The 15,493-nt window shown below is 34.8% G+C and overlaps 1 protein-coding gene across 1 annotated transcript; it reads right to left on the bottom strand.

Annotated features, from left to right (window-relative positions):
• On the bottom strand, positions 1–15,162 carry LOC135849372 (transient-receptor-potential-like protein). The gene is made up of 16 exons (XM_065369767.1): positions 14,822–15,162; positions 10,817–11,025; positions 10,464–10,731; positions 10,231–10,373; positions 9,941–10,142; positions 8,820–9,056; positions 8,449–8,683; positions 8,218–8,370; positions 5,831–6,089; positions 5,582–5,715; positions 5,349–5,472; positions 4,468–4,663; positions 4,142–4,393; positions 3,637–3,970; positions 1,186–1,513; positions 1–460 (listed from the first exon to the last, which is right to left on the bottom strand). Exons 1-16 carry the CDS (start codon positions 14,876–14,878, stop codon positions 247–249), a joined length of 3,345 nt encoding a protein of 1,114 aa, XP_065225839.1. The 5' UTR covers positions 14,879–15,162; the 3' UTR covers positions 1–246.
• Positions 15,163–15,493: the final 331 nt, after the last annotated feature.

Here is a 15,493-nt window from a genome sequence, read left to right as displayed (position 1 = left end):
AGAGAGAAACATCGTCATTTTTTTCGGTAAGAATTTATTAAGAAAAAATTAAGAATTGAAGTAGAAGAATATAAAAACTATATAAAGGTACCGGAAAAACAGAAATACTGATAAGATATGCAGATTGGTATGCCCTATGACGTCATATTATCAAGAGCACACGTCATGAAAAAGAATTCGCCTGCATTCACGTTAAAATAGAATTTAGGTAATTATTGGAACTCGACCAATTCATCCTATTCGCTCTTAGCTTTCAAATCGAACAGTTTTTACAAGATCGCGTGTCAACGATTTAGGCTCCTCGCGTTCTGTGTCTGCGGTGGAACCAGTTGGGAGGATGGAGGATTGCGACAAAGTCGCCTTTATGGTTCCAGTGGAGATGGCGGCTTCATCAATGGCTTTCTGCAGTTGCATTTGTTTTTTCAAAGATTCTTCACTGCGGCATTTTCCAATCTGAGAACTATAACACAATATGACATGAATTTGGGTCAGTTTTTTCGCTCACAATCTACTTACAAGGGATGGCATCTCAACTGACGCACAAATTTTTTAACCAGACGAAGCTAGATCGAAAGATCATGCAAAAATGTATCATCAGTCAAAATTTCAAATCCCAGAGTGAATTTTAGAAAATCAAATTTGGGCCAAAAATGGGGAAATTTCGAAAGTTGAAATTTGGTATGTACCCTATTTTCGATTTTACGATTTGAATGGAAACTGTTTCAAACCATTCTCAACAGTTCTGGAGCCTCCAGAATGAAACATGAGATTTTCACTTAGTAAGTCGACTGAAGGTGATTTCTCGTCGTTTTGGAGCCTCCAATAACCTCTTGGAGATTACAGTTTTCCAAAAAAAAAAAAAAAAAAAAAAAACGCTTAAAAATCTGCTGGAGGCTCCAGAATTGCTCAAAACTGTTGGAAACCGTTTCAAATCGATTTGGCGAGTTGAAAATAAGGCACATACTGAATTTCAGCTTTCTGGGCCAATTTGTTGAATTTTTGATTTTTTCCCCTTATTTTTAGTCCTTTGATTTTCAAAAATTCACCGAAAATGGAAAAATGCATTTTGGCACATGAAAACATTCAGCATGCTCTTTCGATCTAGTTTCGTCCGGTTCAAAATTATTACCGCAAGTTTGGATACGTCCCTCGTAAGATCAGAGTTTCTCATCAGTCATTACTTACTGTTGTTTGGTAGCTTCGTCTGCGCTTGCTGCAGCTGTTTGGTCGTTTTTCACGCCATCAATGGCGCTCCCGTCTGCAACACTTAGATTTTGAAAATAACCATGCAAGCTGGCGCTCTGTGTTTTTTTCAAAGACAGCGATAAGACTTGCTCGCTGTTTAAACTATGGAATTTTAGCAAATGTTTTTGCGGAGTTGTGGTTGGAGAAGGCGTATTCTCGTTACTTTCTCTATAGCGTCTGGTGATGAGACCGACATGAAAATCGTTCATCAGCTGCCTTTGCCAACTTCGTTGTTTTTTATTGGAAGGTACTGTCGTTGTAGCTGGCGCTGTAAAATGAAAATTATTGCAAAAATGGTGATTGGACCTTAAAACCAATAAAAAAAAGTACCTACCAAAAGTGTAACGTAGGTAATATCAAAAACTTGAAAGAATTTTTTTCAGGTTTTCAAATTAAGTAATATGCAAAAAATGCAAAAAAACAACTTGCAAAATCAGATATGTGAATACTTATAGTCTATTTTCGACCTCTCAAGTCGATTGGTGATAATTTTGAACCGTTCTAAAGCCTCCAGTGGATTTTCACTTCATCACAAAATCACTGGAGAAAATGACCTCTCTGGACAAGATAGTGAAATCGACTCTTTCTCCAATTTTGACAAAACTCTTACAAAATTTTAGGTTTGATGTAAAACCTAAAAAAAAAATTTGAGTCAACCCCCCTCCCATCCCAACCCGAGAAATGTGCCCATAAGTGCTCAAAATTCAATTCCCATTCTTCGAAAGGGTGGTTAGGGGACCTGACCCCCCTTGACCCCTGCTATGAAATGCAGTTTACTTAATGTTTGCCACCGAATAATTTGTTTAATTACCCACTTTGGAGCTCAAAAAGGGAAAATAGTCATCTTTGACTTGAAATTTCATTTTTCCAAAAAATGTGGCTTTGAAAGTCTGAACACAAATTTTTTGTGGCTTGTGGCCCCGATTTTTGAGCTCCACAAAAGATAAAATATGTTATTCCTTGGGGTATAATTAAATTTCTGAAAAAATTTCGCAGAGGCGCCCCTCTCCGTTTTTTTCTACAAATTTTTTAAATTTCAACCAACCACCCCACCCTCTCCTCAACCCTAAATATGAAAAAAAAAATTAATTTTACAAACGCACCTATCTGGTGACTATTTTTTAATGAAAGTTTCAAAACTTTTTGACCACGCCCCCTTCTGAGAGCGATAATTTTATATATTGAGCATGTATGGACACATTTCTCGGGTGGGGGAGGGGGGTCGACTAGAAATTTTTTGAGATGGTTTTATCTCAAAACTAACATTTTGGATGAGTTTCGTCAAAATTGGAGAAAGTGCCGATTTCACTATGTTTTCCTGAAAGGAGCTCTTTTGGATTTTAACCGACAATGAGTGTACTAGGGTGGTCCTTATTTTTGAAGTTGGGATTTTTTCAGCTCCCACCCCCTAAAGTGGTGACCTCGGGTGAGAAAAAGCTGACCCCACCAGAATAACTGAAATTTGTAGTTTGGCTTTTCTGGATGGGGTCAGCTTGGTTTTCATGGGAGGGGACTAAAATCGTCATGAGAGTCTATTTTACTCACAAGGGACCTTTTAGAGACGATGGAACTCGAAATTTTGAAATTTTAAAAATTTTTCTTTGAATTGGTTTTTTTTCCAAATTTTTGAAAATTGAGGGGCCCACCGCAACCTGAATTTTTTGAAAATGAAAAAAATAAAAAATAGGGAATTATTTTCTAACCAAAGGACACCACTTTGTGGGGTTGGAAGGAGGAAAGACCAAAAACAACCAATTTTAGGACATCTCACATAATATACGAATTTCAGCTATTGTGGGCTTGGTTTTCATGGGAGGGGGCTAAAATCGCCATGAGAGGCTTTTTTACTCAAAAGGACCTTCTAGAGATGATGGAACTCGAGATTTTGAAATTTCGAAAATTTTTCTTTGAATTAGGTTTTTTTCAAATTTTTGAAAATTGAGGGGCCCACCGCAGCCCGAATTTTTCGAAAATGGAAAAAATAAAAAATAGGGAATTATTTTCTCACCCGAGGTCACCACTTTAGGGGGTGGGAGCGGAAAAAATCGCACATTTTTTTTTACCATGTAGTTAAGGACCACCCTAGAGTGTACATATGTATTTCATTTTCACCTCAATTACAGAATTTTTTCAAAAACTGTTGAATCTGAAAATCCGCGGGAGGCTCCAAAATGGCCTGAAACCACCCCCAATCGACTCGAGAGGTCTAAAATAGGGTGCAAACAAATTCAACCTATGTCAATTTGAACATTATGTGAACTCAAATTTGAGTTTTTAAAAATTCATCAATAATCGAATCTCAACCCCTGAAATTTGAAGGCTTCCAGTGATTTCTTGTTGTGTGGTTTAAAAATTTTCATGTAGGCATATTTCCCTCAAAAAATTACTTACTCGAGAGGGATAAGGTGGTTGGCCTGATTCGCTGCTTCTCACGCTCATCAGCAACGGCAGCGGCGGTGGCGGTGGCGGTGGCGGTGGTGGTCATGTTGGTGGTGGAGCATTTCTCCAATGCATCCAGTAGATGAAATTTCAAGCCACTTATGTCGCTTTTAATCTCTTGCAAATGATCTTCGGTTACCAAATTAGTTTCGCATTCCCTATGCTTGGCAGACATATAGCGCCATACCAGAGCTCGCATTACACGAGAAAAGCTGCCATTTGGTTGGCCTCGGTACGAATTTGAGTGCACTCGTTGACGGCGACGCCGGTGTCCGTGTCGTTTTTCCTATGAATTAATGGAAAAAATTGACCTATTTATGTATTTAAAATTTGAAAAAAGCAGTTTTACCAATTTTTTTCTGGGGAGGGGAGGGGGTATCTCATGACAAATTTCAGACCACTGGGTCAAAGGAGTCGAAACCAAGGGCCTTCAAAGTGTAAAAAACAAGTCGCTTACCGAAACTGACGACTGATGGTGATGTTGTTGCTGCTGTTTCTGCAATTGCGTTGAATCGGATCGTCGTAATCGTCGAAGTCGTTGCAGCAACCTCCACAATAGTCTTGCGAATCGTCGAAAAAGTGACCAAACGTATCGAAACGTTTTCTTAGTAGGTAAAACATTGTATGGTGACGGTAAGGTGGATTTTTCATCGAAAAAATTTATCCATAATTTGGTTCTGGCGAATTTCCACTCGACATCGGCTTGATCCTTGAACAAAACGAACCATACATATAACTCATCAGATCATCGTTTTTAAGCTTTTCAGAGTTTGTAGCACTTACTGCTATTATCGAGTACGAATTGGACATCATGGCGATGAGCAAGTTCAACAACACGGTAACGTTTAAAACCGAATACGCTGCGAAGGTGAGTAGAGCCCAAAATCTGGTGTACGGATTTATTCCAGCCAAATCGAAACTATCTACTCCTACTTCGCCGAATCCAGTCCAGAATAACGTTTGTAAACTTTCGAATAAGCTGCAAGTACACAAGCATATGACTACAATCTACGTACTTTCGGTTCAGTTTTTTTGAACTGGACCAAGCTGGATGGAGAGAGCATGTAAAAATATATCAGAAGCCAAAATTTCAAGTGTATTTTATTGATTTTTGGTGTAATTTTCAAAAATCAAAGGGCTAAAAATGAGAAAAAAATCAAATACATAACATCAAATTAATACAGAAAAATAAATTTCCAGATACTATACGCCAATTTCGACCCATCAGATTGATTGAAAACAGTCTCGAATCGTTTTGAGCAGTTTTGGTTCTTTCGACCGATCTTTAAAAATTGAAATTTCTACAAAATTTCATTAAATGAAGATGGAAAGCTGAAATTTACTCTGCACCTTAATTTCATCATGCTGAATCGACTAGAGGTAATTTCAAGGTATTTTGGAGTCTTCAGTGAATTTTTGAAAATCCCATTTTTTCAGCTTCTTAGGTCCATTTGGTGAGATTTTGATTTTTTTCTCATTTTTAGGCTTTTGTTTTTAAAAATTCAACAAATTATCAAAAAATGCACTTTTACACTTGAAATTTTGGCAAATGATATATTTTTGTATGCTCTTTCAATTTAGCTCTATCCAATTCAAAAATGTATGTGCGAGTTGAGATACCTTCCTTTCAAGAGCAAGAACGTGATAACAAAATGGACGCTTACTTTCCAAAACTTCTCCATTTCGTGCATGATTCGGCGGCATGTTCCCAGTCTGGAGTATCGTTGGGCAATGTGAAACATTTTTTACGTTCCAGTGATGCGTAATACCACAGAAGTTGGTTTAGACCTGTATAAATGTTCCATTTTTAAACCCCAAACACTTGCGGCTTACCTCTGAACTTATACAAGTAGTTATTGTACATGGGAATGCATAGACTAGATATATGTACACTTACCACAGGCAAATGAAAATAACACCAGAGCGTAGATGGAAAAAAATTTCAAAATATCGATAAACATTCTGCCTAGAGAAATTTGTAAAGGTCCGAGGTGTGGATTGACCGAAAATATATGAACCAGTTTCAGCGCACTGCAAATAAATACAAAAATTTTCAACACTCCTGAATGTAGATTTTCAATCCTTACAAAATTAATATTTAGGTAAGTAGGTAGGCAGGTACTTAGGTAGGTAGGTAGGTAGGTACCTTAAAATATTGGCGGTAGCGAAAAGTGCCTCGGCTACTAATTCAGGGTCAAAGGTGTCCCATTTCTCACGAGGTATGAAAGCGGTGCTGGCATCTCGTTGTATTTCCATCTGCTCGCTGACGTATGCGTAAATTCGAAGTCCCACTACTAACATGTAGATTACATTTTTTATCACTTCCAGTACGTTCCACAGACTGCCACGTACGTAATTTTCGACGCCAATTTTTCTCATCTCCAATATTTGCTGTTTAATGTATCCTTGAAAACACATAAATTACAAATTCAAAACTTGTATAACTGTAGACGAGTCTGCATTATCTATGCAATTTTTTGCTAAAATTTCATCAGTTTGGTCGATTTAGAGTGAAATTTTGAATTTTTTTCAAATCTGTAAAAATATTAAATATTTCTATACCTCTTTTTTAAACAAAATCATTAGAAGTTTTCCTAAAAATTTTCGTTTTTATTGTTTTGAAAGCAAGTTCCTATAAGGACATTTTTTAAAAATTATCCTAAAAAAGTATAATTTTTTTCAAAATTCGATGGGGACTTTTTTTTAAACAGGTTTTGTTTGTTGTTAATTTGGAATTTTTCAAAATTACACAGCATCAATTTTTTTGAATTTGGAATTTGGTTAAATTATTTACCTATAACTTTTTTCAAAAATATTTCGCATTTAGTTTTTTTTTGTTTTTTTATTGAAATTTTAGTGATCATTTTTTTCAAAATTTAGCTCTGAAATGTTCGTTTTTATTGTTTTCAACTCGAGAGTTTTTTTTTTTTTTGAAATTTGAGGAAGGAATGCGTTTGAAGAACTCGAAAACAAATAGGCCTACATTTTATTTAAACTTAGCTTATTTTCAAATTTTAGGTTGCGTTGAGTTTTCTGTTTTTTTTTTTTGTTTTTTTTTCCAAACTTCTAAGAACCTAAATAGATAAAAGTGTTTTTTTTTAGATTTCGAAAAAAATCGTTTCAATTCAATTTGATTGAAAATATGAGATTTTTTCAAAATTACTTTTCATCAAGTTTTATTTAACCTGACGGAATTTCCAAGGAGATAATTTTTTCAAGTAAGTATTCAAAAAGAAATGTTTTTTAATAATTTTCAAAATGGAATTTTGAAACTTTTGCGGTGGATAGATTTTGGGGGGGTGAAGGGGGGCTCCAATTGAAAGTATTTTTTAAATTAATTTTTATTCTCATGTGTTCGTTTTTTCTGTTTTTTTGAGAATGTGGTGAAATAGGGTACACTTTGAAAGTTGAAATTTCTATTTTTATTGTTTTGATACAATATTTCCAAGTTCTCGAAAAATTAAAGTTCTTACTTTTTTTTAAAATACCTACACAAAATTTTGGAATTTTGAATTCATTAGAAATTTTAGTATGCGTTGATTTTTTCTGTTGAAATTTGTTTGAATGCTCAACTTTATTTACATAAACATAAGCATAAAAAATGTGTTAAAATGTTGTGAAAAATTAAAATATTTTGAGCATTTTTGAAGAATTTTGAGCTCCAAAATTGGGTCATGACTTTTGGGACTTCCTAAAAAAGTATCATGCAACTTATCAAAATAGATGGGAATTTCGCAAGAAAATCCAAAATTTTCTTCAGAACATTTTTATAGCTTTTTTTTGAAATTTTTCAATCCAATTCTGGTCAAGATTTTCTGGCTGTAGAAAAAACGGTGTCATGATATCCATCAGAATCGATTAAAATTTCATCAGAAAATCAAAAATTTTCATCCAAACTTTTTGGAGCAGTTTTGAAGAATTTTGAGGCCAAAATGAGATACTTATCTTATAATGATATACCTATCCAGGATTTTTTCAAAATGGATTGAAATTTCAGCAAAAGATCAAAAATTCCAATCAGAACTTTTTTTGAGCAGTTTTGAAACATTTAGAGCTCAAAATTGATGAAAATTATCGCGTTTTTTAAAAGGGGTGTTACTTATGCAATTTTACAAAATGGGTTAAAATTCCAGTAGGAAATTAAAAATTTATATGAAATCTTCTTTTGAGCAGTTTTGAAATTTTTTTACCGTAAAATTGATCCAAGTACCTAGTTTTTATTTTTTTTTAAATCAAGCACCTATATTCAAAATTTTGCGATTTTAAAATATTTTAAAATTAAACGTGCATCATTGTTTGTTTTTTTTTGTTTTTTTTTTTTTTTTTGATAAAATTCGTTTGAATTTTCAACTTTTTTAAAAAATATAGAAATTATGAGTTTTAGTTTTCTTTTTTTTTTCAAAATTTGAAAAATGAGACACCTTTTTATTAAATATTTTGAAATTAATTCGCATTAAAAATGGGTGAACATTTTGCGAAAAATTGAAATATTCCGATGTATTTTGAGCATTTTTTAAGAATTTACGTACATACCTAAAACGTAAATCAGTACATTCCATTCCAAGTAAGTAGGCAGATTTCCACGTTGTTTTTGCATCGACTTGACTAGATTTTGTTTCATTCTGTCGGTACCAATTATCTGAATAACCAGCACTTCGGCACGTTGAGAGACCAGAATCAACAATCCTGCCAATAGATAAATTTTCAAGTATTTGTTGATGTCAAAATTGACCTTAAATGTCCGGAAGCATCGATGAAACTTACCTAAGAAGAAAAGGTACGATGTGACGTGTACAAGAAATTTCATGATGGGTAATTGTATAGTTCGACCAAATTCGGATTCTGGGAACAGCATGTAAGATATGCAGTAAACAGGGAACAGAATAGCCACCACGATGATGTTGTAACATTTCTGTACCAAGGATTTGCTTCTGAAGCCTGGAAGTCCGTCGTACCAGATTTTCGACAGTAACTGTTGCACGTGGGGATGAGCTATGAACTGTAAATAATATAGAGCAAAATATACCCTTATACATACATATTTTGTGGATAGGTATCTAAAAATAAATTGGTACTGTTGCCAATCCCTTAACTCCCTTCCTCTCTTTTGTGGTGGACTGTCGACGTAGACCAACCTTTTTCTGTCTGTACTTGATGGCTAATTGTATTAATGGTAATTTGACTATATCTTCAGATGACATAGTAGGCGATGGTGTGCATTTGCATTTGCCCACACAAGTCTCTTTATAGTCTTCGTTGTCATAAGCGTCGTCATCCTTATTGTAATGATTCAAAATGATGACCAATTCTTCCGAACTTCGAGTTTGATCCAACAAATCGACAGCGAATTGTTGACACTGTTTTCTCAATTCCTAGATATCATTGAGCGAAATTTTTGTTAGCAATTTATAAAGACTATACATTAGGTACATACGAGGGTTGATCAAAATGTTATTAGACTTCACCTATATTTCATGTTTAGAATAATCGTAGCGAGTTCGTAAACATACCATTGGAAAGAGCAAACCTTCCTCTACAAAATAAGCGTATATGGGGTTTTCTAGATGAAGTAGTTTCGAAAGTAGAGTGGTTTAAAGAGAGGTACCTCAGGTGACTTCGGCGCATTTTTGATTTGATAAAAAAAATGTACAAAAAACGCTCAAAAATTTTATTTGACGATTTTACGGCTCACATTGGAGTTAAAATTAGTGACCCCTTCAAAATATCCACCATTCTGAGCGATACATTTCATCCAGCGGGTTGTCCACTTTGTAAAACACTTCGAGAACTCCTCCTTCAGTATCTTGCGCAGCGATTCAATGACGTTGGCTTTGATGGTTTCGATGTTTTTGAACATCTTACCGAAGGAAGAGTTCTCGAAGTGTTTTACAGAGTGGACAACCCGTTGGGTGAAATGTATCGCTCAGAATGGTCAATATTTTGAAGGGGACACTAATTTAACTCCAAAGTAAGCCGTAGAATCGTCAAATAAAATTTTTGAGCATTTTTTGTACATTTTTTTTATCAAATCAAAAATGCGCCGAAGTCACCTGAGGTACCTCTCTTTAAACCACTCTACTTTCGAAACTACTTCATCTAGAAAACTCCGTATACGCTTATTTTGTAGAGGAAGGTTTGCTCTTTCCAATGGTATGTTTACGAACTCGCTACGATTATTCTAAACATGAAATATAGGTTAAGTCTAATAACATTTTGATCAACCCTCGTACGAGTATTTTTTTAAAATTCAACTCACTGTGTATTCTTTATGGCATTCGGTCTCTTCCTTGGCCAGTTTGCGTAGCTCCCAAGACAACTTGAAAGATGTCAGTATAGGATCGTCACTGGTAAGCGAAATCAAAGACGGACTGGCCAATGCACGATATTCGTTTACTCTAGACATGGAATGTCTCAGCGAATCGTTTCGTGATTCCTGAGAGCAAATGGAACACTCGCAACTGATTCAACAGTAGATTAATTATCAGTAGATGGAAGTTTAATACGTAATACATCTGAATCTTTATACTGAACTTTGAGCATTCTTACCCGATATGATGTGGCTTAGGTATTGTTGCTCCTCTTTCCAATAAAAGTTTCAAAATTTCAAAATTATTTTTACACGCAGCCAAAATCAAAGGGGTTATATCAGGAGTGAAAACAGCTGTACTCCAATCGACTTTTTCCCAACTCTGGACAAGGCACACACCAAAATACACAGGTGAGAGTAATTTAAAGGAAAAAAAATTGAACTTTGACGCAAATGTGAGGCCACAACTTACATATTTTTGACCTTCGACATAGATGAGCTCTTCATATTCCAATAGTAGTTCGACTGCTTCGACAAATTCAGCGTTTATGGCATGCAATAGAGCATCTTTCGGCTCAACGCCCATTACGATGAGTAATTCGACCATCTCGAGGTTTTCATTTTCAATAGCCAACGTGATCACTCCTCGGCCCAACGAATCTACACAATTTATATCCACTTGATCCTCATTTGAACCGGTATTCGCATCCAAAGCGCATTTACGAGCATCTTCGATCACTCTGCAGCAAGTGAAAAGTAGGCCAACTAATTTGAAAAATATAACAAAGACAAAGACAACGGTATCGAGATACATGACCAGCTTACCTTTTCACGTAGGCCAAATTCCCATTTCGTACCGCTAACAAATATTTTTTTTCTTCCAAGCTCAATTTTTTCGGAAAATTCGTGGCGATGGTTGCGTTTGAGTTGGTGTTGAAGGCGTCGTTGTGGGCGTAGCCGGTAAGGTCGCCGTCGCTGTGACGATTACCCCCGTTGCCATCGTTGTTTGTGGATGAGTCGATTTGCAAATGTATCTTGAAAAATTGGCATAAAATAGGATGACGATTAGATGACGATAATATAAATTTTCGGGAGGTAAGGTGCCCTTTTTGGATTCTTGGCGAATTTTGAAAATCAAATTTGGACCGAGACAAAAAAAAACTTTATCAAATTGACCTAAAAAGCTGAAATGTGGGATAAAGCCTTCTTTTGACTTGTCAAATCGATTGGGAATGGTTTCGAACTGTTTTGAGCAGTTTTGGAGGCTCTAGCAGATTTTTAAATCTACCATTTTTGAAAATTTTCAAACTACCTACCTAAGATCTCGCATGTTTGTATTTCTGTACCTGATATGAAATTTTGAGAGCGTGTCCCCTGTCCGGCTGTCCCCTCCTCTCACCCACTCTTGATTACAAAACAACGCGTCGCACTCGCTTTTATATTCGTATTTTTACTTATTCGAATTGGTTTCCGGTTTTAAGTATACGACTTTATGTACGAGTATGGTACAGTCATGCATTCTGGCATTCGACTCAGCTAAATAAAAATAAAAATGTAACAATAACAAAAAAAAAAATTTAAAAAACTGGCTCTTCGGGGAATTGAATAAATACCGGTCTGTGAACAACTCATGAGCAAGGACAACAAATATGTAACAAGAGTCAGCGAGAAATGTACTCTTTAGTGCGATATGGATGGGTGAGCGAAAAATTGGGAATTCCGTATTCTTACGTTTGTTTTACTCATTTTTTCAAAATTGTCAAAAAAGGTCTGTTTCCTTGCCAAAGTACCCAGCAGAAAAATATGCTGTTTTTGCCTTCAGTCCAATGTTTTGTAAAAATGATCAACAATTTATGTTTTTCTTCTAAAATTGCGGGAAAAAAGTTGGCAGCGTTTTTTTATCGGGATTTTCAAAAAGTTCCATTTTAGCTAAAATACTTTATAGTTAAAATGTATAGAAAGGCCTCTTCTTTTGCATGGTTGTCAAAAAACTCCTAATTTGTGCACAGTTGTCAAAAGTTCTCATTTATGTCAGAATTGTCAAAAAGTACCATTTTTTGTTAAAATTTTTAATACTTAATCATAAATAACATAAGTCCCAACTTTTGCAAAAAATTTAAGAAGTTCTCTTATTTTGGAAATTGACAAGAAGTCTGTGGTAAGTATTTATTGCCAAAATTGTAAAAAAAGTCTAGATTTAAAAAAAAATCAAAACAGTCAGAAAGTCCCATTTTGTCTAAAACTGTCAAAAGTTTTTATTTCTCTTTCTCCCAAAATTGTCACAAAAAAAACACTTTTTTTGTAGAAATTTTCAGTTTTTCAATGTCTCAACATTGCTGAATATTAATTGTCAAAAAATAGGTACTTACTGTTTTTCGCTAGAATTGTCAAAAAAAAGTTCTGGTTTTTTTTTAACATGATTGTCAAAAAGTCCCATTTTTATCAAAAATTCCTGTTTTTGCCTGAATTGCTAAAAAAATACTGATTTTTGCCAAATAAAAACATAATTTTTATTTTAAAAAACGTTAGGAAGCTCTTTTTTGGTAATATTGTCAAAAAGTCTTGATTTTTACCAAAACAGCCAATAAAAGTCATTTTTTTTGGCAAAATTGTCAAAAATCCTCAGTTCTGCCCGAAATAGTCAAAAAGTCCCCTTTTTTTGTTGAAATTTTTGATAAGTAGGTAAGTATAATCAGATCCTAACTTTTGCAAAAAATTTAAGAGGTTCACTTTTTTTGGAAATTAGTCAAAAAGTGTATGTAATACCTATTTATTCCCAAAACTGTCAAAAGAGGCTGTTTTTTTTTCTTTCATTAAATCAAAACAGTCAGAAAGACTTATTTTTGGTTTTTGCCTAAATTGCTAAAAAGTATTGTTCTTTGACAAATAAATGTCTTATTTTTTATCAAAAAACATCAGGAAGTCATTTCTTGATAAGATGTCAAAAAAAGTCGATGTTTTTTGTTTACCAAAATAGCCAATATAAGTCCTTTTTTGGAAAAATCGTCAAAAGTCCTCATTTTTACCCAAAATGATCAAAAAGTCCCATTTTTTGTAAAAATGTTTGATAAGTAGGAATCAAATCCTAACTTTTGCAAAAAAATTAAAAGGTTCACTTTTTTTGGAAATTGGCCACAAAATGTACGAGGTAAATATTTATTGCCAAAATTGTCAAAAAAAAAAGGTCCTTCAAAAAAGTCAGAAAGTCACATTTTTGCAGAAATGGTCAAAAGTCTTTATTTCTGTCAAAATTGTCAAAAAAAACACTTTTTTGTTGAAATTTCGAGTTTTTTCAAATTAGCTAAATACCTATTTGTCAAAAAGTAGGTACCTACTGGTTTTCGCCAGAATTGCCAAAAAATTATCTGTTTTTTTGGCATGATTGTCAAAAAGTCCCATTTTTATCAAAAACCCCAATTTTTACCTGAATTGTCAAGAAGCGCTGATTTTTGCCAAATGAAGTTCCTTTTTTTTTTTGTCAAAACACCTCAGGAAGCCATTTTTAATAAGATTGTCAAAAAAGTCATGTTTTTTTACCAAAACAGTCAATAAGTCTTTTTTTTGGAAAAATTGCCAAAAAAAATTTAATAGAAGAGGAGAAAATTCTTGAAAATTTCCTTTTTCTATTATAATTTTCTCAAGTCATATTTTTTGCCAAATTTTCAAAAATTTCGTTTTTTACCGCCAAAAAGAACTGCTTTTTGCCAAAATTGCCGAGAAAGGTCATTTTTTTGTCAATGTAGTCGGAAAGGGCCGTTTTTTGCTATAAACTGTAAAAGTCCTCATCCTCTCTGTCAAAATTGTCAAAAATTCTGGTTTTTTATCAAAATTTTTAATGTCCTGTTTTGCTAAAATTGTTAAGATGAAATTGCTGTCTTTTTGCTAAAACATCCAAAAAGCATTAAATTTTGGCTTTCTGTCAAAAAAGTCCTATTTTTGTTCCAAAATTGGCATTAAAAAAAAAACATTAATTTTTTCAAATCAAAACAGCTTCGAAGTTTTCTGTTTATTTTCATCAAAAAAAGACAAAAAAGGCCCTGTTTTTAGTCAGAATTGTCAGAAAGTCCCCCTTTTTCAAAAATTGTCAAAAAGTCTTCTTTTTTGTCGAAATTGCCAAAATCGTGTTTCATGATCAAAACAAAAAAGTCAGTGGTGTCAATTTGGTGCATGAATGATTTTTTCCTGTTTTTCCTTCAGTTTTGGAGGCCTCCATCTTGACACTTCCTCTGAAGAATCTCTGAATGCTCTACATTGGCTAGAAAATTATGGAAATCCATCGAGCGGTCAAATTCAAAGTACAGATGAGGAAGTTTTGAGTAATTTGTTGCAAAAATTGGTGATTTTGGATTTTTTTTTTAATTATGATTTTTTAACTTGAAAACATCCTTTTCCAATTCGTCACTTGAAATCGACATGCCTTATTCTGGAGCAATTTGAAATTATTGGACGACTTAAAGAGATGGACGTAGTTACGAGTATTTTGTTGCAAAAGTTTACGATTCTGGCTACAGCCCTGGTTTCGAATATTTTAAGAAGGGGACGAGGCAGCAAAGACGAAAAAGAGTTTCGAGTATTTTGTTGCGAAAATTGACGATTCTGGCTACAGATCTCTCCCCCCTCCCTCAAAAAGTTGTTTCGAATATTTCGAGTAGGGGGGGGGGGTGGAACAGCAAAAATGAAAAAGTTTTCAGTACAGCATAGGTTTGAAGTTGATACATAGTATTGAGTGGGGGGGAGAGCGAGAAAATGCATTTAGTCGAGGGAACGCAGGGCTTCAGGTAGTGAAGTAGGTAATGTACACATAAGTAAGGTAAATTGGTATTGGCCTACCTGATTTTCTTTCGTCGATTTCCTGAGTAATTTTTTGCGTTTAGCTTGCAAATCCATCGAAGTCGACTGATTGACGTTTTTGAGGGTCGCCGTGTCCGATATCGATAAAGGGACCAATCGACCGACCGATCAGACCATCGATCCGCCGATTGATTTCGGTGATTTGACAATAAAAACTGATGTAGGTGCTTATAACGTTATCGTCCGCTGCCACCAAGATGTAAAAGCTGCAGGTACACGTTCATCGAGGCACCAAACTAATGAAAAATTGCTTGGTGTCGTGTGTGTACTCGTATTTTGAGTCACTAACCAGCTCGCTTGCCTCTATAGTTCAGCAGAAAAAGTAGCTTTGCTTTTGCACTTTGCGTCTTAGGTAGGTATCTACGTTTTAAGTTGTCGGTTTAACCACTACGAGCAAACTTGTTTTAGCTTTCAGCTTTCGTCTCAGCTGCACAAGCTGCCAAGGTAGTCCATATTCGTCGATTCGTATTTCTCCGTGTTCTTGTCGTGGACTGGCTGGCAAAGAGGTGCCATTCGTCTCGGTAGATTTGACCAGGAAACATTAAATTTCAAATTTTTACCTACTACCTACTTCTACTTCTTACTCACTCGTATGTATTTGTAACCTAGAAATACATATGAGGAATTACAGACGGTGAAGTACCTGACTGT

The sequence above is a fragment of the Planococcus citri genome, chromosome 1 (assembly GCF_950023065.1).
Source record: "Planococcus citri chromosome 1, ihPlaCitr1.1, whole genome shotgun sequence".
Classification (NCBI taxonomy): Eukaryota; Metazoa; Arthropoda; class Insecta; order Hemiptera; family Pseudococcidae; genus Planococcus; species Planococcus citri.
This window is presented reverse-complemented; position numbering and strand designations above follow the sequence as displayed.